General features: G+C 50.8%; 1 protein-coding gene across 1 annotated transcript in view; it reads right to left on the bottom strand.

Annotated features, from left to right (window-relative positions):
- Positions 1 to 207: 207 nt before the first annotated feature.
- UBE2G1 (ubiquitin conjugating enzyme E2 G1) overlaps positions 208 to 24309 on the bottom strand; it is a 58422-nt gene continuing 34320 nt past the window's right edge. Inside the window, exons 2-6 of the mRNA XM_043993207.1 lie at positions 23414 to 23516; positions 18898 to 18995; positions 16336 to 16514; positions 9541 to 9663; positions 208 to 1183 (exon numbers count right to left, since the gene is read on the bottom strand). Of these exons, the coding sequence (XP_043849142.1) occupies positions 9577 to 9663; positions 16336 to 16514; positions 18898 to 18995; positions 23414 to 23516 (467 nt within the window). The 3' untranslated portion in view covers positions 208 to 1183; positions 9541 to 9576. The remainder of the gene's footprint in view (positions 1184 to 9540; positions 9664 to 16335; positions 16515 to 18897; positions 18996 to 23413; positions 23517 to 24309) is intronic.

The raw sequence follows: 24309 nt of genomic DNA, 5'->3' as shown, positions 1-24309 counted from the left end.
CCGACTCTGCCAGCTCAGTGCCCAGGCTCTCCAGGTCACCCTCACACACCCACTTCTGTCAAAGCCTACATATACTGGCATGGCCATAGGGGTTTCAAGTATTCAGTTTGCATAAGGAATCAACCTGAGATTTTCCTAAACTGCACTTCTCGGCTAATTCAGTATGTTAATCTTTATTCAGTACAGAAAAAGTCAACAACTGGACAATTATTGGAAAAAATTATATTTTGGAAGAACTCACTACATAAGGTGACAGAATTCCCAAAATCAAATTACATGAAAATATACATCGCAATTTCTTTGTACATTAGGTGTTGAGAAATGGGGAGGGTGCGGGGGGGGGGGGGGGGGGGGGGGCAGCGTCTTCAATCACAAACCCAGAAGTTATTCCAGCTGGCCATGCTTGATGAGTCCGATGAAGACAAGAGGACCCAAAAAACCCTTGGGCTCATTCCAATCCACTGACTTTGGACCAGGAGAGTGGGCAAGAGAGCTTGCCGGCCAGAAAGATTATTGCTACACCCAATCGAAGACGTGCGTGATTGGATGACAGGAGGAGAGCACCGCGGGCTGGCCGTCCCTGGCAGGTCCTCATTCAAGTCAGGCAGCTGCTTAGTGAGAGTCTCCGTATTGGAACTAAACAACTTGAAAATGCTCCGGCAGAAGGTACAAGAGCCCAGGGAAGTGTTTCCAAACAAAGAAAATACAAAAGTCTAGTAAATGAAAGCGTTTAATGAAGCCTCAATGGTTTAAAGGAAAATTAAACGGACAAGTTTAACCCTAATTGGTTTTCATCTGACATGCTTTAAGAAGTCTCTTTAAACTGATAAAGAAACAGTGAATAGGGAAAGAAAACCTGCTAAAATCTTTCGAATGTACACGATTCTTAGTCTAACTACGAGATCATCATTTGGTACACCATGGATGGGGGTGGACATGGACAGGACAGATATTCTCCGGGTCACGTTGTGCTATGTACATGTCTTTACAATTCTTCCTGAAGGTTAAAGCAGTTCATTAGAATTCAAAATGCGTCGTCATCTCTAAGTTGGCACTTGGGAGGCTCTGTCAGCACTGATAACTGGCGTGTGTCATTGCAGCCCAGTTCCAGCCAGTGTTTGCCAACTTGTAACGACATAAGTCCAGCTAGGTGGGGAGAGTGCCATGTTTCCCAAGTGGAGACCTGCGACAAACACAAACAGCGACATCAGGCTCACCCCTTGGCATTCACCCCACGAACTCCTGCTTGTCACAGGGAGGCACCATTCCCTGGGAAACCACTTCTCAGGTCAAACACTCTACCTGTGAGGGGTCGAAGAGAGCTAAAAGATGGAGCACTAGAACTGCATTTGACCCTCACCACCATCCTGGGAGGGAGGTGCTGTTATTACCCTCATTTTAAAGAGAGGAATGGAGGGGCAGCTAGGAGGCACAGTGGATAGAGCACTGGCCCTGGAGTCAGTAGGACCCGAGTTCAAATCCAGCCTCAGACACTTGACACTTACTAGCTGTGTGATCATGGGCAAGTCACTTAACCCTCACTGGGGGGACGGAGGGAGGGAGAGAGAGAAGAAAGAAGAGGGAGAACAGTGACCTGCCCAAGGTCAGGGTCACTGAGCTAGGACGTGTCTGTGGCTGGATTTGAATTCAGGGCTTCCAGACCCCGGGCTCTGTGCATGGTGGTACCTATCCCCTCCCTCCCCCAGCTGCTTCTAAAAAATCTTGGCTCCTGGGGGTGGAGATGACAGGAATTCTAGGTGAGGAGAGAGGATGACTATGTCAGGGGTTGTCAATGAGACCGAGAGCCACTCCATGGGCTTCCTAATGGACTCAGAAAGAAGGGAGATTAGCTCAGTAAGGCCTCGGGAGCTCTAGCATTCAGGCAGTTGCTCATTTACTTCTGTCCTTTGCCAAAGAGAAGAATCTCTGCCTGGAAAAGACAACATAGGTACGGCTATGGAGAAGTTCCCACGCCCAGGCTGGAGGAAGCCTGCCAACAGGTGCAACAACTGTGGACTCAGCGGGCTGGAGAAGGGAGGGTTCGGTCAAAGGGAGGGTGATGTCCCATCTCATTTTGTGACAAACTGACCGGACTGGCAAGATGAAGGGGATGCTGAAGACATTTTCAAGAGTTCTCACAAAGTCTGTCAGGCAGAGGGTGGATTTGGAAACAGCCAAAGCCCCAAAACATCACCACGGCTCATGGTTTTGGGTTCAGTGCTGCTGACCCCTGTCTTTGGCACAGAGGAGGAGTAGACAGCAGACTCACCAGGCAAGGAAGGACAGCTTCAGATCCAATTTAATAAGGATAAATGTCGAGATTCTACCTGGGTGGTTCACAATTCTGCTTCCAAAAGACAAGTGGAAAAGCTTTGCCTAGAAAGCATTCCCTCCAAACAAAGAGAATCTGAGGGCTTCAGTGGACCACAAGCTTTCCACAGCCACAGGGCCAATGCATGGGAGGAGCCACTGGCAGAAAGGGAGGCTTGAAAGGGCCCTTGGTGGCCAGTCCCATGGTGCCAGGTAGATCAGGCAGGGCCTCTGGGCTTCCGTTCTCGACGCCCTTTGAGAGGAATGATGGTGAGGTGCAGGCACTCCATCCTCCCCAAGAAGGAAGGTGGCCGGGGGGTGCAGAGGCCTAGGCATGTGAGAGCACCGACTCCCTAAGTTTTTGAAGGGCTGTCACCTGCTCTGCTTGGCCGCAGAATGAGGAGCAAACTGGCCAAGAGGCAGAGTCAGGCCACTGACCCAAACCGGCCCAGGCTTTGCCTTCAATAGGAATATAGGTGTGCGTGCCGAGCAGTGTGGACAGAGAAGGGGGAGGGGAGAGGCAAGCCCAGAAGAAACAAGGGAGGACAGAGTGGAGACTGAAGTTCCAGGTGAAGGTGTCGCTGGGGGACACAGGGGCAGGTTGTTTGAGCAAGGAAGTGTCTTAGGAAGATCTGGGCAGTCAGTGGGGAGCAAACATGACTGAGGTGATGGGGACCAAAGGGAAAAGGGAGAGGATGCCAGGGCTGCGTGCCAGCCCACTGCATGCACTGCAAGCTTGGGGTTCCCTCCCAGAATGCAGAGGGGCAGAGCGGCTGGAGGGCCCGGAGGTCATGGACCTCTCTGAGCTTTAGGAGAATTTAAGGGGTGGGGGGAGCCCTGTCCCCAAGTATCCGAAGGACCGTCGGGGGGGGAGGGGGGCAGAGCAGCACAAGAGCCGAGGTTGGGGCGCGTCCCCTGCCCATGTTTTGAGAGAAGAGGGCTTTGGGCTCAGCACTAGCTGGCCACCTGAAGTCCCAGACACTCTGTGCCCACCTCATCATCACCAGCCACATCTGTGGGCACTGGGAAAGCCGGAGGGAAGTGACAGAGAGGGATCCAAGGAAAGGTGGGCAGGAGCCCACGGCCTAACAGCCCAGGAGGGATGGGAAGATCTGTGGGTGATGTGGCTGCACAGGGAGCTCCCCAGCCAGGAGGCAGAAGGAAGCAAGGGTCACACAGGATGAAGACATGAGCATGCAGGATCACGTAAAAAAAGGAGGGCTGCTCGGGCTCAGAATGGGCCAACTCCAAGCATAACCAAAAGATCTTCTCCAAATCCTGTGCTCAAGACCCATCTTTAAAACCATGCGAAGGGGGCAGCCAGGTGGCACAGTGGATAAAGCACTGGCCCTGGATTCAGGAGGACCTGAGTTCAAATCTGGCCTCAGACACTTGACACTTACTAGCTGTGTGACCTTGGGGGCAAGTCACTTAACACTCACTGTCCCACCAAACAAAACAAAAACAAGTGAAGATCTGAAACTGCAGAAGGGGTGTACTGCACCCATGCTTCAAAACTGGGGAGGAGAGAGCAGCAGCAGAGGCAACAAGGGGGTGCCTTACAACGGGCGGACAATTAAGGAGTCCGAAGTTCAAATCCAGCCTCAGGCACTTCCAACTTGACAGACCCTGGGCAAGTCACTAACGCTATCTGTCTCAGCTTCCTCTTAGGCCCTCCTTCCAGGGCCTGGGCACGCAATAGGTGCCATCTAAATGTCAGCTAACATAATCAGCAGCAGTGTTTCTCTCCTCCCCTCCTGGATCCAGCCCCTCTCTACTGGGCACTGACATGGTCTTCTTTCTGGTGGCTACTTCTCATTGCCCTTTGTTAGATCAAAACCAGGGTCACAGCCTCTAACTGTGGGTCCAGTCCAAGGCTCCTTCTGAGACTTCCCTTGGGGAGCTCTTCAACGACCCTGGGCTCCATCACCAGAAGATTCCCCAATCACGCCACATCGAATGGACACCCACTGTGGATGTATCCCGTGGGACAATAAGCACTCCCTGAAGAGGGAAGTGTCTGAGTGATCCCCACCTCCCCACTAGACACTTCAAACCGGACATTACATCGACACCACAAACCCTACCTACCAGCCCAGCACCCAAGTCCTTAGCTGTTCCCACTTCCGTTGGTGCAGGTTCCTGACTTGGCCAACACGGCATCCTCGAGAACAGTTACCAGACCACAGAACCTCCGCCTCCCTGATTTTTCATTTTTTATCTATTCAGCCACATGCCAACTTAAGGACACCCCCTGGTTCCTGGTTGTCGCGGTCACTCTTTCTGCGCGCAGAGGAGCTTTCTGCTTCTCCCTCCATTTTCTTGGGGGCACAGGCTTTGCTTTCGGCAGAGATCCAATGTTCAAGGATGGCTTTTTCAGACCAAGTCACGGTTTCACCAGTGACACCTCCATGGGATCTTTTTCTGTATGTTTCTCCAATGAGTGTTGATCCTTTTATTTTATTTGGGGGGGGGGAGGGGGGCGCAATCTCTTGAATAGGAAGTGGCATTTTAAGAGTTACCTAAATTTGTTACTTCTCTAGCTGCTATTTGGAGAGTCTCTCTCCCCCACCCCCACATGACTATAGGTAGCTTAGATTTTTGCCTTTGAAGGCTACCTGTTCACATACTTAAAACATCTATCAACTGGGAAATGAGCTTTTTTTTTTTTTGGTGAGGCAATGGGGGTTAAGTGACTTGCCCAGGGTCACACAACTAGTAAGTGTCAAGTGTCTGAGGCTGGATTTGAACTCAGGTACTCCTGAATCCAGGGATGGTGCTCTATCTACTGTACCACCTAGCTGCCCCAATGAGCTCTTATTCTTAAAACTTTCAATCAGTTCCTTCAATGTCTTGGAAATGAGACCTTCATCAGAGAAAACTTGCCAAACAGGTTTTTGCTTTTGCCAAATTATATGGAATCAAAGCCTGTTACTTTATCTTCTGTGATTCTCTTTCTCCTATTTGTTCACTCACTCATCTATTTTTATATTATGGAATTTCTTCTTCCTTTTATATCTTGATAATGTATATATTTGGAGCTTATGGTGATATGTGGCGCAAGGTGCTGGTCTAAACCTCATCTGTGCCAGACTGTTTTCCAGTTTTTCCATATTTCAAACAGTAACCAGGGTCTCTGAGCCTCCTGTACTTCTGTATAGTGTCCACTCATAGACATTTTTTCATCCGTTTCCCATTATTTTTTAGGGTTACTGCTTTGTGAGAGGTGTAAAATCTGGCAGAGTTAGTCCTCCTTCCTTCCCATTTTTTCATCATTGCCTCTGAAATCCTAGATCTTTATTTATTTTTCTCATTCTAAGAAATAACCCTTTGCTAGTTTGGCTGGCATGGCACAGTTAAGTAAATTAATTGAGTTATTTTATTTTTGGCATGTTGGTTTGGCTAACCCATGACCAATTAACATTTTCCTAATTATTTAAGTCTGTTTTTATTTCAGTAAAGCATTTTGTACTTTTGTTCAAACAGTTCCTAAATGTATTCTGGTATGCTGATTTCCAAGTATTTTACATATCATATATATATAAAATGAAATTTTTCTATCTATTCCTACTAGGTCTGGTTGCTTATAAAGAAATGTGAAGTATAGATATGGGTTTTATGTTCTGTAATTTTACTTAAGTTAATTTTTCAATCAAATTTTTGGCTGACTTTCTAGGATTCTCTAAGTACACCATATCTGCAAAAAGTGATGTTGCCTATACTATTAATCTCAATTTCATTTTCTGCCAAAGCTAATTTCTAGCACTATGACAAAAAATACAGACAATGAATATCCTTGCTTTACCCCTGATTTTACTGGGAAGCAATCTAATTTATCTCCACTACCTATGTTTGCAGTTGGTTTCAGATATTTAATTGTTGTAGTTGATATTTCATTCTTGAAATGGCCCAATGACACCAGGAGGGTGATGTCTTGACTTGCAAATTAATTGTTTTTCAGTGAGGCAGGGCTATGCAAAGTCACCAGCCTCACTCTCTCCCTCTGGAGTCAATCTGAATCTAGTAGTTAGACACAGGTTAGGACAACTAGCAATGTCCTGGACTGGATACAGTGGCAGACCTTGGCCTTTTTAAGCTAAGGTCTTTCCAAGGTCTCAGTCTATCTGAGGCAATGTTCATTCAGTGATTTAAAGAATAGGTATGGGGCAGCTAGGTGGCACAGTGGATAGAGCACCGGCCCTGGAGTCAGGAGGACCTGAGCTCAAATTTGACCTCAGACCCTTGACACTTACTAGCTGTGTGACCCTGGGCAAGTCACTTAACCCCAATGGCCACAAAACAAAACAAAAAACAATAGGTTAGAATTGAGGCAAAAGATGGTATTTAACAGACTGAAAAAAGGTTCCTTTATTCCTGTTTTCTAGAGAAGGTTTCCCCCTCCTAAACACAAATGGGTATTTTGTCAGCCCCACCTCTATTGACGTGATCATGAGTTCTGGTGCTAATATTCATATGGTCAGGTTTATCACTTTCCTAATACCAAGGCAGCCCAGAATTCCCAGCATAAATTCAATTCAGTTAAAGTACATAATCTTTGTGATAAGCTGCTATAGACCTGATAATATTTTAAGTAAAATTTTGCATTAATCTTCACTCAATGTATTAGTCCATAATTTTTCTTCCTTTTGCCTCTCCCTGGCTTAGGTACCAAGAATATATGTTGTAAAATGACCTTCTTTTGTTATTTTATTTGCAGTTCGTAAAAAATACTGGGATAAGCTATTCTTTGATTTTTTTTTTTTGGTGAGGCAATTGGGGTTAAGTGACTTACCCAGGGTCACACAGCTAGTAAGTGTTACATGTCTAAGGCTGAATTTGAACTCAGGTCCTCCTGAATCCAGGGCCGGTGCTCTATCCACTGCACCCCCTAGCTGCCCCTATTCTTTGAATTTTTAATAGAATTTGTTTGTAATGAAATGATACAAGCAAAGCATTCTGGAATTATGCAAATTAAGTGACTTAAACATCCATGTCCTTTGAACTAGAAACTCCATGGTGAGGCCTGAACCTTGGGGAAGCCTGTGACAAGAATAAAGTCCCCACTTGAGAGCTAAGAACTGAAAATACAGTAGATGCCCATCAACTGGAGAATGGCTAACAAATTTTGGTCCATAAAGATAATGGAAGATTTCTGTAAAAAATGATCTGTGTGATGGATACAGAGAAACCTGGAAATGTCTCCATGAAGGGATGGAGAGCAACGTCAGGAGAGCCAAGAAAACAGCGTTCACGGTAACCAGGCATATCAATGGGAAGAATGATCAGACACTAAAAATCAAGAGTGAATATAACTGAACAGCAACAATTGGGCTGGGCCTGAATGAAGAAAAGAGGAGAAAACACCCCCCCACACACACACCTCCATAGGGACCACACATTGCATGTGTTTTGGGACAGATTCGTTGTATTAATTAGTTCTGTGGACTTGTTTTTCCCCTCTAAATGACTCTTTCTCATACGGATCAGCTCTCTGGGAGGGGGAAAGGAGAGGGATACCTGAAATAACTACAGTAAGGTCCAAAACCAAACAAATAACATGCGTACACATGCACGCGTGTGTACACGCACATGCACACGCACACACGTGCACAATTAAAAACTCATTTTTTTAAAGAACTTGTAGCTCCCTCTTGTCCTGGGATTTTTTCTTTGGGGAGCTCATTTAGGGGTTGGTTCAATTTCTTTTTTTAAGACTAAGTTATTTAAATTGTCTATTTCTTGTTCTCATTTGTGTATTTTATGCTTTTATGAATATTCACTCATCCATTTAAATGTTCAGTTTTACTGTCTATCTACTGGATGAAATAGTTCCTAAGACAACCAGACTAACTACTGGTTTCTGCATCTTCCTCAGCAGAACGCCCCAGCCCCTTTTCCTCTCTCTCACTGATCCAAGAGTTGAGAGCTCTCTCATCCTCCTTAGGGACTACTATGGCTTCCATTGCCCAAATTTTGGCCTATTATCTGGCTGTCATTTTCTCCTGTTCTCAGACCCACCCAGCTCAGCTTACCTAACTTCTGGCAAAGTGTCGGCTAACAGTATGTAATGTTATTCCTGCAGAAATGGGAGGGATCCAGTGGAACGCCACAAGGGCCTCTGTTGTCCTCTATTCTACTTGGTTATTTTTATCCAAGATTTGGTTTGAGATGTAAACCTGCCCAGATCACTCCCAGCTTGTCCTCTGGAGCCAAGCCAAGACAGTCCTATCCCTTCTCCACACGGTGACCTTCCATGTTCTGGAGGGCTGTTGGTCGGGACCCACAAACATTCTTTCCTTCAGATGAACTGGCCCTGGCTCCTTTGATTGATTCCCAGATGACCTGGGTTCAAGGCCTCCCCAATTCCCGATGCTGTCTGGATCGCAGAGGGGAGCCACAGGAGTCGCCGAGCACTGGACACCGGTCCTTTCCTTGGCTCTTCACGGGAACCTTGGGAAGTAGGGCTCAATGATTATCCCCATGTGACAGATGAGGACACTGAGGCTCAGACCCAGGGTCTCATTACTGCTAAGTGTCTGAGGGGGGGATTTGAATGGAGGCCTCCCCAACTCCAAAAACAGTGCTCTTAACCACTTGACTTTGCAGCTCCTCCAAGTCCAGTAGCAGGGATATCAACAGGAGGCAAGTAAGATGAGATTAAACCGGCTGCCCCTGTGAGGCCGAGTCACCAGCTGAGAGGAACAGAGCCTGCCCACACCTACCAACAGGCTTCCCCGTCCAGCATTTCCTAACTTACACGTGGGGCTCTCAAGTCCAGGCTGACGGGGAGAGTCACTGAGACTCCTTTCATGGATAAGGAAACTGAGGTCCCAGGAAAGCAGCACTTGCCCCGGTTCACCTGCTGGAACCTGGTCTGCAAGACCCGCATTCTACCGACAAGAGGGCCAGACAACAGTGGAAGACGATCGCTCAGAGCAAAGCGTGTGTGCACGGTGATGTTCAGCCACCTAGATCCCCCACCATGAGGATGAAGCTGGCTGGTCTTCTGCCCAAAGACCCAATGAAGACAAAGATGGAGCAGCCCTTGGGCCTGGAGATGAAGCCAGGCTGATCATCTTCCTGCAGACTTGATGGAGATGAAGCTGGCCTAGTCCTGCCAGCTAGTATCAGAGGCACAGCAGAAGAAAAGGTTTTTTGGGGCTTTGAGAACTCACAAGGATGCGATCCTAAAACAAGAGGATGACTAATGGGGGAAACCCATTCACTTACCCTGAAAAAGTGAAGCTATGAGCTGCTAAATAAAGGTCACTCAAAGGCAGTCTCTTGGCTTTTCCTCACGCAGCGAGCAACTTTCCTTTTGAATTCTCCGTTGCGGTCTTCCCTCCATTCTTTCTGCAGGTGAGCAAAGAAAAGCAGATGATTAGAAGAAACTCCCTTTTACTCTTAAATGACTCAAAGTCACCCACAACCCCCTCCACACACCGGCCAATCTTAAACGTTCAAAGACAGAACATGAAACAAAGAAATCAAAAACCAGGCAGGACAAATTACACCTCTCAGGGTGGCAAACATAACAAAAAGGGAAAGTAGTGGATGTTGGAGGGGATAGGTGGGAAAGTTGGGACGCCAATCCACTGTTGGTGGAGTTGTGAACTGATCCAACCATTCTGGAGAGCAATCTGAAACTCTGCCCAAAGGGCTACAGAACTCTGCATACCCTTTGATCCAGAAATACCACTGCTAGGTTTATAACCCAAAGACATCTCCAAAAAAAGAGAAAAAGACCTCTTTGTACAAAAATATTTGTAGCAGTTCTTTTTGTGGTGGCTAAGAACTAGAAATCAAAGGAATGCCCATCCATTGGGGAATGGCTAAATGAGCTGTGGTGTATGATGGTGATGGAATATTATTGTGCTCTAAGAAATGACAAGCAGGAGGACTTCAGAAAGGCCTGGAAAGACATATATGAACTGATGTAGAGTGAAGTGTGCAGAACCAAGAGAACATCATGCAGAGACAGCAATATTGTTTGATAAAGAACTGGGAATGACCGAACTATTCTCAACAATACAATGACCCAAGACAATCCCAAAGGACTCCTGATGAAGCAGACTGTGGTAAGAATTACTGGAGTTTTAGCTGACTCATTTGGGAGAGGCCACACCTGGCCCACCCCAGGTTACCTATGCTACTGAAGTCAGAAGGAGAAACCTCTCTATAGGCAGCTTTTTGAAGGACCTCCCCTTTTGGGGGAGGGAGACTGAATGCTCGCTGAGGGGAGGCAGGAGTCAGTTCCAGAATGCTCGAGCTTGCCCCCACGCGCACTCGCTCTCCCTCTCCCTCTCCCCCCTCTCTCCCTCCCTCTCTCCCCCCCCCTTCCTCTTCTCTCTCTCTCTCTCTCTCCCCCTCTCCCTCCTCAGTTTCCCTGGTGATGCGAGAAAACTAGCAGATGTCCCAGTTGTGGTGAGTGAACACAAAAACCCTGTATTCCTTTGAATTAGCTTAATTGGAAACGATCTGGGGATTGTATAGACTTAGGTTAGTTAGGAGAATGTATCTGTATTTCTTTTTCCCTATTTCCTTATCTTTGATTTTTAATTAATTTCACCTTTGTTGTTTAATTTCCAAGTAATAAAATCTGATCCTTTTGTGGAAAAGAAGCTGTAAGGCTCCTCTTACTTATTGGCCTGGGAGAAATATCTAAAAGGGAAGTTCGGAGGGGAGGGAACTTTGAATCCAGGTCCCTCATTATTTCCGGGACCCCAGTAGTTTGGCGAGTCACCCAATTAATAACTCTATATGTATTAAATCTGGGCCCTACAATACTATCCACCTCCAAAGAGTTGATTTTGATGGAACATTTTTTTCTTTTATTCAAGCTTTCTTGTATAAAATGACTAATATGGCAATGTTATACATAACTGCACATGGACAACCTATATCTGATTACTTACGGGGGTGGGGGGGGGCATAGAATCTGAAACCTAAAACTTTAAATAAAGGAGTATTTACTGAGAAAAGAAATGAGGCAGGACAATTTGCAGCAGGTGTTCCAAGGAAAGAAATCCCACACCCTCCCAGGCAGGGATTCGATTCAAATGGAGGCGGGTTTTGTTTTTGTTTCTTTGAGGGGAGATGGGGAAGGTCAAAAGGGGTCATTTTAAAACTGTTACTGATATTTCTCTGTGTCCTTTATTCCCCCTTACATCTCCCCCAAAGAGAGAGATTGCTCATAAAAGGAAAAAGGCGGGGGAGGAACAGTTCAGCAAGACTCACCAGACACCTCCACTGAGTCTGAGAGCATATACACACCACCATACCAACAGTCCCCCACCTTCACAAAGAAGGGCTAGCGCTCATTTGGAACCCCTCCAACTTCCAGGCAGCCAACCTATTGGTTGGCCTGTTAGCCCTTATCATGGGCGGGCACTGGGCACACAGCCCCCCAACCTTGACTCTGAGCAGCGGCAGGGCACGGAGGACCAAGCGCTGGGCACCTAAATCCCACCTCGGATCTGCAGAAAAGGAAGACCTCAGGAACACAAAGAACTGGCAGGGATCTTCAAGCCATCAAGGCCAGCCCCCTCAATTTAGAGATGAGGTCAAGTGATGTAAGAACAAACCTGACGTCTGAGAAGTGGGGCCGGTATATTGCCATGAGGGGCCCTGGAAGCCTCCTAGCTTGGCAGTCGCTTAGTAAGGACAAAGCAAGAAGCCTTCTCTGTTCTGCTGCCAAGAGCTCACAGTGTGCACAGGAGAAGAGAAGAGTGGGTTTGAGGGGATACGTGAAGACCCAAAGTGGCCCAGACCCCCACAGCAGCCCCCTCAGTGTGAGATGTACAGGGAGCCCACATTCAGAGCCTCCTCAGCCCGGTCCACTGGACCATGCCAGTGTAGATGAGCCCCCATCCCACATCTTCCACCAGGGTAGGTGAATCTCAGGCTTGGGCCAAGCACAATCTTCTTCCACAGGACAGGCCTTCGACGGCTGAAAAGAGCCACCTCTCCTCCCCTAGCCCAACTTCTCTGGGAGGGGAAGGGTCTTTAAGGATGCCTCTCATCTGAGGCAGTTTGTCTACACTTGCTCTGCTCCAAAGACTCCGGCCATGGAGCACAGCACCACATGTGGCACACTGACAGCTGGAGCTGGCCAATAAGCCCATCCCCTCCCTACCGAGCACTGCTCAATATAGACCGGAGCCTACAATGGGGAGCCGTTTCTGCCCTTTGGCATGCAGCCTGAGCCCATAAAAGCACAGTGACACTTTGAATGGCACCATAGCCCGAATATTCTAACGATGAACGGGCAGCTTTGGGAGGCACCTTACCCACGAGCTGCCCTGCCCACATCCTAAAGCCCTCAAAGCCTCTCCGATCTGCAGTCCAACCTGACTAGAGCCTCCACTCACTGAGCAGCCGGTGGCACAACAGAGAGCCCTGTGCTGCCCTGGGCAGGCCACAAGCAGTCTGCCTCAGTTTCTTCAACTGCAAAGTGGGGATCATAACAACACCTACCTGACAGGGTTCTTACAAAGTGCTCAATTTAGCCAGTGCCTGGCACATCATAGGCACTTAATGCTTGGTCCTCTCCCCCTCCCCAAATGCTTTTGCATTCATTCATTCATTTGACCTGTCAGGTTCATCTTCTAACACTTGTGCCCTGGTAACTGCCCCCACCCCATTTCCTGAGCAGGAGTCCTGGCCACTATCACTTGTGCTCAGGGTGAATGACAGCTCTTACTGGGATCTCCAATAAGGTGACAAGGCTTGCAACCAGCCCCAGGAACACCACCTCCCTTGGGGCTCTGAGGCCTTGACAGCTTTGCTGGGCTCTAAGAAGGGGGCAAGCAGAAAGATGAAGGAATCAGTGAGAAAGGGGAGGGGCAGAAGAGCCCAGTGGCCTCCATGAAAGGCCTAAGTCAGGAGGGCTTCACCTTTTCCCTCTGCAGTCAGTCTGGGAAAGCCTACTGACCCCTTCTCAGAACTGTGATGCTAAATGAAGAAAATAAAAATGCACAGCAGTATCAATTCTATCCAAATTATGACCAGTTCACAGGTGCCAAGTTTGATATGAAAGGCTCATGAATCACTTGGAAGATAAAATACCTACCCTACATCCTCTCCATCTGGGCCTTCCAATGGACCCAGAGTCTGAGAAGGGAGCAGACCCGAGCTGCACTTGAAGGAGAAGGCATTGTGAAATTCCCTTGCGTAGGACAGTGAACCTGTGTCAGCCCAGTGGGGCAAGCCCAACACCAGACACCAGCATGGCTCAGGCCTCCCCTCTCCCCTCGTCAAAGGTTAGGTTTAGGAGAAACAGCAACCTCTGAGCCAAGGAAAGGAGCCTTGAAAACCTCCATTCACTTAGAGGTCTCAACAAGCAGGAAGCTGGACCATTTCAAATGTTTCAGGTGAGCCTGGCCATTCCCAGCAGGGTTTGTCTCTCGTGATGTGCCTGGGTGCTGTCCTGGGTGGAAGGAACCACAGCCAGGTTCTAGAGAGACCGAGGAAGCCAGACCAGAGTGGAGAGCACAGAGCTCACTGTGGCGCACACAGGCAAACCTCCAGACACAAAACTGACCCAAGAGCGCGCCATTCCTGGCACTTGTCTGCAGAGATCTCTTATTCGGAGGAAGAGTCAAGGATTCACATTCTGCAAGTGGCATCCACTCAACAGACAATGATTTTGCCTTTCTGGTGTGAGAAATTATTAATGATGAGTCACCCAGTGACCCCACCCCCAGAGGTGCACTAGAGATTAAGACCACACCTACTTGAAAGCCTTTTGCCCTCAGAGGGTCTGTCTGTCCCCGACCCTGAGCTCGGCACAATACTGCTCATTTCACCATGGACCCACCCCCAAGTCATGTCAACCAATGGAATGATGCTAGCCAATTAGCTTGGAGGAGAGTGTAAGAGCTGCAGGAGGCTGAGGCTCTCTCCCGCCTGGGAACCAGCCACATGTTACCTTTCTCTAGGTAATGTAGGGCTTTCAAACTCTGGAGCCATGTGAGCACGCTCTCGCACTCTCTCTCGCTCGCTCTCGCACTCTCTCTCGCTCGCTCTCGCACTCTCTCTCACTCGCTCTCGCACTCTCTCTCGCTCGCTCGCTCTCTCTCTCTCTCTCTCTCACTCTCTCCCACCTGGGAACCAGCCACAAGTTACCTTTCTCTAGGTAATGTAGGGCTTTCAAACTCTGGAGCCATGTGAGCGCGTGCGCGCTCTCTCTCTCGCTCTCACTTGCTCTCGCTTGTGCTGGGAGTTTTTAGGCTTGTGTTAAAAGCAGTCGACTCTTTACTAAAGTTTAGTATGATTTGCTAATAAATGCTTGCCACCAAAACTGGTCCAATAGTCTAATTTTTAAGTAGCAACATATTAGAAACCCCAGCTAAGTTCCCCAATAACTTAGCACAGAGACAGGCTCCCCCCACTATTTCTAAGGACACACCGAGTAATGGAATGCCTCGCCACCCACCCCACATCTTCTGTGTGCGGGGCAGGTTCACCTTCAATTGGATCCAAAGGGAAGGGATCTGCTGGGTGGAGGTAACCCCTAGCCAGTCCTCCCTGCATATAGAGTCCAGGAAGCTCTACTCCGCCCAATCAGGGAAGCCTGATTTCCTCCTCTGTAAAACAAGGACATACCCCATAATCCTGAGTATCCCTGTGAGGGCCAGAGTACAGACCAAGAAAGCCCTGTGAGGCCAGGGAGGCAGGGGCACGACTAGATGAGAAATGGGGAGTCTCAGTGCCCACACTCAGATTCTCAGCTTGACTGGCTAGCTCCAGTTGGCCACTCCAAAGAAAGGAGACTCACCACCCCCCAGGAACGAGAAGGTGACCTGTGAGCACCTGCTCCCGACCAGATGAGGACCACTGTGTGTCTGCGCCAGGTACTAGGGTAGGCTGAGGGGATCCAAGGACCAAGATTGAGATAATCCATCCTTACATCCACCAAGGGAGATAGCAGAGACCGCATCAAAATTCAACTAATAAACATAAACAGATGCCAAGTATAGACGAGCCAAACTGGGGGCAGACTTCAGGCAGGAGACAGGGATAAATACAAAACGCTGGCGCAGGAGAAAGCCAGCTGCAGCAGGGCAGAGGGCCAGACAGGCGCGGGGTCAAGTCCTCCTGACAACGCCACAGGACCCTGTGACGAGAAAGACCAAGTGCCCAACTCTATACTGGGGGATCAGGGCTGGCTCCCCCAGGTGGGGGAGAAGCCCCCTTCCGCCAAGTGCCGAAGGAAGTTAGGAATCTTACAGGGATGGGAGCGGGCTCCAGGCACAGGGAACCAAACAGACATGGCCAGTCTGGCTGGACCCAACAGTGCATCTAGAGTAAGCTGGAGCCAGGTTCTCAGGGCCTCAAAAAGCCCAACACGTCCGCACTCAGCCCAAGAAGCCAGAGGGGTCGCAGCAGGTTCTTAAGCAGGGGAGAAGGGCTGAAGCTCAGGTGGAATCTGTGGGTGAGGGGTAAGGGTCCAAGGGGCCAGCTACAGAACTCCCGGGGCCTAGAAGGGAGAGAGGAATGGACAGGAGAGAGGGCAGGCCTGGCTAGGACAGGGCCCCAGAAGGCTACCCCTATGCTGTGGGAAATCAAAGAGGTGAGGAGACCAGGAGACAAGGATCAACAAGAGTGGAGAGGGGGTGGGGGTGGGGAGTGCCTTCTCAGGTCAGCAGCAATGCTGGGGAACAGGTCAAATACCAGGGACCACCCTAGGTCCCAGAGGGCCAGGCAGGAGGGCAGCTGCCCTGAGTCTCCACACAGTGCACACGGGGCCTTCCCGGGGGTGGCCACAGGCCCCCACAAATGTCAGCTAAGGCGTCCACCACGTCCCCCTGTGAGCCACCCTGGAGGCCCCACCTGGAAAGGATCCCTATTTCCCGCTCTCTGTATTTTGGCCGGCCGTCAGCTCACCGGGGGCAGGGCCAGTCTGGGCTGGGGACATGGGGGTGCAGGGGAGCTAGGCCAGGCACACAGGTGCCAAGTCCATGTATGGGCATGGAGAAAAACAAGAGACGTGGCCAGAAAGTGCTCAGCGTTTTCCCAACTTACGGCTGCGTCCACGTTCGCGGGCGAGTCTCCGTTGGGGTCCGCCAGCATGGAAATGACGCTAATCATGATGGTCTCCACCGTGTGGATGGGGAGCCAACGTTCTTCTGGCTTCTCGTAGCCGTACTTGTCCTCCCCGGGTTCATGAAGGATGGAAATGCACACATCGCCATTTTTGTCAACTGGAAAAGACCCACAAACAGGGAAAACACAGGTTGGTGGCACTTGTCATCCCAGAGGTAGCCATGGGGACCCCCGCCCCCTTCCCCCACTGCTCGAAAGCGTCTCTGAGCTCCAAGAGCACCTTCTCCCGCCCAGAGAGCTCTGGGGAGCCTGTGGGCCCTGCTCAGAAGACAGCTTATTTAGTTAGTTAGTTAGTTAGTTTTTGTGGGGCGATGAGGGTTAAGTGACTTGCCCAGGGTCACAGAGCTAGTCAGTGTCCAGTGTCTGAGGTCGGATTTGAACTCAGGTCCTCCTGAATTCAGGGCTGGTCCTTTATCCACTGTACCCCCAACTGCCCCCAGAAGACAGCTTTTTCATGCATAAAACAGACAAATGCAAAGGAAACCCATGAGGGGATGCACTGTAAAAGGCAGGTTCCCAGAGATCCTCTTGGAGCCCCTGCCTCGGCCCAGCCTTCTCACACTTCCCTTTGGCTCCGAGATGACAGTGGACCCAGACAGGCCCTGGGGGGAGGGGAGCTACTCCAACACCAGCACCTTGTGGCTCCCCTTGTCACGTCTGTTGTGCTTCAGTCACTTCAGTCGGGCCTGACTCTGTGACCCCACTGAGGGCTTTCTTGGCAGAGATACTAGAGGGGTTTGCCATCTCCTCCAGGGTCTTCATTAGATAGATGAGGAAACTGAGGCAAACAGGGTGAAGTGACTTGCCCAGGGTCACACAGCTAGTATGTGTCTGAGGTGAGATTTGAACTCAGGTCTTCCTGACTCCAGTCCCGGGGCTCTAGCACCTACCAGAGTCCACATGGAACCCAAAGGCCATTGCACGTGTTTCCAGGACTGCCCTCTGAGCTCTGAAGCCCATGAACATTTAGGCAATGGCTGGGATGGCTGAAGGCAGCATCTGGAGAGGCCCAGATGTCCAAGTGGCAGGAACTCGAGGGAGGCAGCGACCCAGCCCTTGGCTTTCCTGCAGAAGTGTCACTGAAGACAGACTGATCGAACCCAGGGCCGGGCGTCTTCTCTGGCACGGATTTACATTCAACTGTTCCCTTTCCGTGGCTCTCCATTTAAATGCGGGCTGTGCCTTGACCCCTATGCAGACAAACCCCCCACCTTGTGTCCCCCGATGCTCTCAACTCTCCTGGGCCCGAATGGAACCAGAGCCCACCCAGTGCCCATCCCCAGGAGCCCCAGATCTGCCTGAGGAACCTGCCCCCTGCTGGGCCTTGCACACCTGGGACACTCGGGCAGTCAGTCAGTCCCAGACACTGGCAACACCTAGACCATTCCTGGCACGCTTGCTCCCCTCCGCTGGCCGGTCATCACCGGGGCCTTCCAGAACACACCTTCCTGGGCTCTGCTATCGTCGGGCCTGTGGGCTGTGCTCTACGATGTGTAGAGTCAGCAGCAATTCCCACCGCCCTGTCCGTGGCCCCCGAGGAGTGAGGTTCAAACCCCATCTCTGTACGTGGTACAACTGTCGAGGGCCTCCGTCTCCCCCTCCTCTGGTCTGCCGTGACTGGAAATGATGGCAAGGAAGGCCACACCAGAAAGAGCTACCACACCCCGGGAGGGGCATTGGGCTGCCAGTCCTGAGCACAGATGACAGGACCGAGAAGCCACCCCCAAAGCAGGAGGCTCGGCTCCCCTTCCTGTCTGACCAGAGTACAGGGGTCACAGTCTGCCAGCCACCTTTATTACTAGTCTTCAAATGCCAAGACCGTGAAAGAGTCAGGCACAGACAGCAAAAGGCCCGGAAGCCCCGGCTCCCGGCTGCAGGAGCCGCCCTCCCGAGGCCTGGAACACCCACTGCTCACGCCCTTCTGTGTGTGTATACGTCCCAGCAGAGCACACGGCTCATGCCACACAGTAGGTGCTGCACGCATCAAAGGAGAGGCTTACACTCAGTGCCCATGGCAGGTGTGACTAAGTACAAAGAAGCTACTGGGGAGTAGGAGGAGGGGAAGGCCAGGAGAGAGGCTGCCCCAGAGATGGGGGATGGGGTGTCGTGCGTGGGCCAGGAAGGACGGACTGTCAGGGAGGGGCAACTGCCCAGAGTCTCTGGGGAATCCGGGAGCCCCCTGGCCTGGCAGCACTGGGGAGCTGGTCACGCAGACACCAGGATACTGAACGCTCTCCAGCAGGGTCAGACACACTCAAGAGTCCCAGAAGGAAGCAAACCAAGGCCTGCCACATGTTCTCTGAATGCCCCTGCCCAGCTTCCCTGGCAGTGTCACACACTCACTCACCCCTCAGCCCCCAGAGGGAGGGGGGAGCAAGGTTATAAGCCCGCATGTCTACACAAGCCACAAGCAGCCGGGCCGAGGCGGCTCCCTTCCCACAGCTCCGTAGCTTGCAAGGGTAAAAACGGTGGCAGACTCACCATTCGGGTGCCAGATTTCCGTGATGAACTTCATTTTTGGCGGTCTGAGGGGGTAGTCTTTTGGGAAAGTGAGATGGGCTTTGAAAACACCCCCTTCACTGCAAAGACAAAGGAAATGTCTGATGAGAAACATCGAAAAAGCAAAAACCTCACTTCCCACCTCTCGGCTGGGACTTCAGCTGGCGGCAGATGAACCCCAAAGCCCACCTTCCGCAGGGTCAGACACCGGACCCTTGGAACCCTTGTGACTTTAGAAACTCGGGAACCAAAGCTAGGGCAGCTTTGGGGCCTGCCTGCAAACACTGAGCCCGCGTCTCCATCCCACGCTGGCCAGGCACGCACGCAGGGTCTTCGGGACTCCCGGCCTCTCCTGTCCCTTCCTCCTCCGACTTTCTGCTCCCACCCCCACACCTCCACCTTGGGAAGATCCCACTTCTCAGTCTGTTAGGGTTTGAAAGTCTGCCTTTTCTCTTCCTGGGTATTTTGTCATTCTTCTCCTCTGGGTTTCGCTGTTTTGTGAGGAGGGGTGGGGAGTGGCCAATTTCTCCAATCAGAAGAAACCTTGGCCAGACTCTTCCTGGTGCTAGAAGGGTGGGAAGTTTTATTTACAAAAGCTGAGCTCAGAGTCACTCAAGAGACACAGATCAGGTAGAGGAAGGAACTGAGCCACCAGCCAACATCATGTGAAAATGCAAGCCGCTGGCCCACCAGCTGCCCTCCCTACACCCACATCCCCTGGGGAAAAAAAGCTCATCTCCATTCTGCGCAAGGATGTTCAATACCTTCAGTCTCTTAGAGCACTTTTTTTTTGGGGGGGGGGGGGGCCGCCCACAGGCCGCGGGGCAATGAGGATTAAATGACTTGCCCAGGGTCACACAGTTGGTAAGTATCAAGTGTCTGAGGCCGGATTTGAACTCAGGTCCTCCTGAATCCAGGGCCGGTGCTCGATCCACTAGAGCACTCCATAGATGCCCCTGGGAGCACTTTTCAAATGGCTGGCCTGGACCAGCCTGCCCCCATCCTCTACTGCCCAGCCCTCAGAATGGCGCCCTCCTCCTACGGACCAGAGGCCAGGGCCTCTCCCCGCAGGGGAAGAACCCCACCTTGGGGCTGTGCTTCAAACACCCACTCTGGCCTCCAGGGGCTGCACCTGGCCAAGCCTCCCACTCCCTGGCTGGACATGGAAGAGCCCCACGTGAGACAGACATTTCTCCTCGGAGCTCCCCCAGCAGGCAGGCCCTCCCCTGGAGCTGCTAGGTCATCTCGACGAGGGGCCGTGGCACATCCCACAGAAGGGGCCTGGAGGGCGTGCCTGGCTCTGGGTGAGAGGCCCCTGGCTGGCAGATCCCAGTCACATCTGCCTCTGCCTCTCCTCTCCAGCACACATGGATTCTGATGAGGAAAGTATCTCTGTGCACAGAGTCTCAATACAGTGGCGGGCAAAGGAGAGCCAGGGTATTCTCTGGGGAGGGGCAGCGTCGACCTGACCTGTCCTGGGCACTGCGCTTCCCCATACACAACGGCCTCTTGCTTAGGCTCTCCCAGCCGGGTTTCTGTCCCCTCCTCTCATCAAGTGTCCCTGTGTGCCGCGCACCTTAGGGACGGGATCTTCCCCATTTCACAGATGTGGAAGGCGAGTCAAGCAGTGGTTAGGATGTGAGCTGCTGGGGTTCCAGAGCCAGGAAATGTCTGAAACTGGCCCAGCACTCAGGGGCCTTCCTTCCCAACTCCGGGCCTGGCCTCTCTGCCAACTTTTGGGGGGGGAAGACGACGACAAGACTCTGCTAGGAAAGCACTGAGACCTGAACGAGGAGGCCCTTGGAAATGCAGTCTTACAAGGCGAGTTTCAGGCCAGGGAGCCATTTCCTGCCAGGGCAGTAATGGCTTTCCATAGGAACACAAGGGACCAGTAACCACCTGAATGTACACTCAGTCACCTCCAGAGAAATGCGGACTCAAGAAAGCCTCTGGGACCTCCTCATCTCCACCAAGTTGGCGAAGAGGGGCCACGAAGCAGGGCTTGGTCACCTCTTGTGTCTCAGAGGCCTGGGCGGCAGGCTGGGGAAGCCTGCAGAGCCCTCCCCCCTTCTTACAAGAAGGTTCCTAAAGGCATACACTGAGACAGAGGGGCGGTGGGGAGGACTATTTCCAAGTTCATGGAGCTCTTGTACCAAAAGATGGAGAACCCTTAGAGGAGGGAACGTGGGACAAGCACAGCAACTTGGTGGTGAGCCTCCAAGCCTCATCCCTCACAGAAAATGCCAAGACGCCCCAGCCCCGGGCTCTGTCTGAGGAGACGTGGCGCCAGCAAGAACAGATTCTCAGGTACAGAAATGGTCACAGAAACGTGACTCATGACAGCCAAGCACATGGCCGACAACTAGGAAATGCTGAAAATCTCCGGCAGAAGCCGATGCTGGCTGGATGAAGACTCTGCTCCGGCAGGCAGGCAGCTCAGTGCGGGACGCTGCATCCGACGTCCCAGGCCGATGTACAGGCCCACCCCCCAAGTCCAAGACACTTCTCCCGGGCTGCCTGCTGACTGTGTACTAACCAGAGCACCCCTAGATACTAGGAACATTCCCATTCCAGTCACAGGCTCACGCCCTCGGGAGCAGACTGCAAGCTCACTGCTGAGAATTGGCACTCAGATGACACCACGGACAGAGGCTCTGCAGGGGGATGGTAAAGGGCTAGACGATGACCGCCAGGTGCCCTCCAGGTTGTCAGAGCAGGCCCCATCCTCATCTGAGAAGCAAGAAGGGAAGGCCCTGCCGTTCTAGTGGGGGGGAGACAAAGTATCCTGGAGGAGTTGCCCCGTCTGCAGTGTGAACTCTAGGGCCAGAGGGAGGAGGAGCCAGCTGTCACCCAATGAGGGAGCCCCCTCACAGAGACTCTGCCCCACAGCAGGGAGCCGCTCAGAACACCAGATCGTCTGTGGTGGAAGCCCTTCCCAACTCGTGGTGCGTGCAGCACTCTGATCAGACAGAAAGCTGAGCCGAGCTGTCTGAGGGTCAGCCCCGGTCAGGAAACTGGGGCATCGTGGCAGTCCCTGGGATCGAGGTGAGAGCTGCTCACCCCCTATTGCTAATGGTGGGCTTCCTCCTCAGCAAGGCAGCGGGAGCCCTCAGTCATCCCACGAGGCCCAGACAGAGCCCTAGAGGCTGTGCTTCCTCTTCTGTTAAATGAGGAATGGGAATTCAATGCTTCTTCAGATGTGGTCATGGTGCCCATCCACAAGCAATGTCAACACGAGACAAAAACCAAGCAGTCCCTGGCCTGGAGCTTCTGTTCCAACAAGGGAGAAAGCACAGACTATGGAAGGGATACCAAACGGATGAGCACAAGGTGGCTTTGGGAGTCCTCCGGAAAGGCTTCAAGGGGCAGCCAGCACCAAGCCCACCCAGGGGAGAGAGGCCCAGGCTGTGAAGTCGAGCGGGGGAAAATCACTTTGGTGGGTGGTGCAGACAGGAGATGTTCTTTGTAATAAACTGCCCAAGTCGGAGGTACTGAGGGCCGGCAATCATGTGGTGGGAAGAGGGGTGGATTGGGGGCAGAAAGCAGAGTGGCCCTGGCCAGTCTCGAGATGTGTGTACCCATTGCCTCTACCCAAGAAATGCTCAGAGTGTGGTCTATGTCCTTTTGAGACTGCCTCCACAGGTCCGCTTCCACTAGGAGACAACCCCTGTCTCAGCACAGCTGGGATGCAATTCCGCTATCAAAGGGTGGGGGACAGGGGTGGTCTACTTTTCTCCTTTGAATCTAGAATGGCCAGAACTGGAGGGCCCAATTAATAAAGGGACACAGCAAGCAAATGCGACTCAAGGGGCAGGATCATACATTCAATGTTGCATGACTGGAATTCATTTATGTATATACCAAGAAGATTCCTGAATGTTCCAAGCAGCAAACTATATTTTCTTTGATTAAAAATAAATGTTTTTGGGGGCCAGCTAGGTGGCACAGTGGATAAAGCACCAGCCCTGGATTCAGGAGAACCTGAGTTCAAATCTAACCTTGGACACTTGACACTTACTAGCTATGTGACCCTTAACCCTCATTGCCCTGCCCCCCCCCCAAGTTTTTCATCCATTAAAAAGAAAATTATTGACCAACATCTTAAGGTCAAACCCACATTTTAACTAATTATTCTATAATAGGTTTCTTGGTAGCTCAGAAGGATGGATGACTGCAAAAAACACTGGTTTTCTTCAACCAAGTAGTCTTCACTGAACTTTTCTCCTTAGAAATTACTTTTTTCAAGAAATATTTCATATCACTAATCAACCCTAAAATAATACTAGAATACACCTACCTGTCAATGATTCTTTTGTGTGAATACAGATTATGAAACGGGACAAGTTGAAGTTTTTAAGCTTTCCAAATTATAAGCCCTTTTTCATAAATAAATCCAGGGCATGAGAAATGGGTAATCAGTAAACACAGAAACAAATGAGAGGATTCCCATGAGCCCCAAGCAACACTACTGACAGCTGAGTGGACAGGTGATACTTACTACAGTGTGTCTGGGGGACCAATAATGAGGACTTCCCATCTGTACAGATCGTTGTCATCTATTAAACCAGCTGAAAATCCTTCCACTGGATTTTTGTTGAGCTCTGTGAAAATAAGAAAACTCTGGTAAGCCTGAGCACAGCACTCAGCATCCAGCGTCAAGCAATGAACCACAAGGCAAGCACTAAGCCGCACATGGCCAAGCTCAGGGAAGAGCCCTCCCCCAAACTGGAAGACCCAGGGGACCAAACAACAGACCACACAAAGGCCTTGTTGTTAATAGACAGTTTTCTCCACCTAGAGCAGAGTCCTTGGGTTGAAGAAGTCTGAATTTATGACTGGATGTGATACTGCATGAGACTGAGAGAAAGTGAGTGGCAGGACAAACGGGAATGCAGGAGCATTAGTAACAGCCCCGAGCTGGGAGCTTTGGGGCTACTTGTTGCTCCAGAACCACTCTTGTGTTCCCGCTTCCTCCTCCCGAGGCTCAACCCATCCACCTTTAAAGACCAGGATCCCAGATTTAAGGCTGAAGGGACCCCAGGACCATCTTGTCCAACCTTCCATTTTACAGATGACACTACTGAGGTGTTTACATCAAAGTGATGATCCTAGCCTAGTCAACACAAGCCCCGTCTCAGGCCCTCTGGGGTCCCCTGCCTTTCTACCAGGCTAAAGCTAGGATGTATTTTTAGCTGCCTGTGATCATTTGATCCAATAGCTTTGACCCAAATGAAAACACAATTTTAGGTCACTGAAATAGCTTCTTTTTAAAGTTGGTCAAGATTTTATTGTTCTTTTCCATTTTAAATGTACTCCAACAAAAGTCACAGAAGATGAAAAAAAAAAATCAACAGTTTTTTCTCAAGCCACTTTTAAAAGTTGGTACAAAAATGA

This window comes from Dromiciops gliroides, chromosome 3 (assembly GCF_019393635.1).
Source record: "Dromiciops gliroides isolate mDroGli1 chromosome 3, mDroGli1.pri, whole genome shotgun sequence".
In the NCBI taxonomy this organism is placed as follows: Eukaryota; Metazoa; Chordata; class Mammalia; order Microbiotheria; family Microbiotheriidae; genus Dromiciops; species Dromiciops gliroides.
Note: the sequence above shows the minus strand (reverse complement) of the source record. Positions and strands in the feature narration are given on the sequence as shown.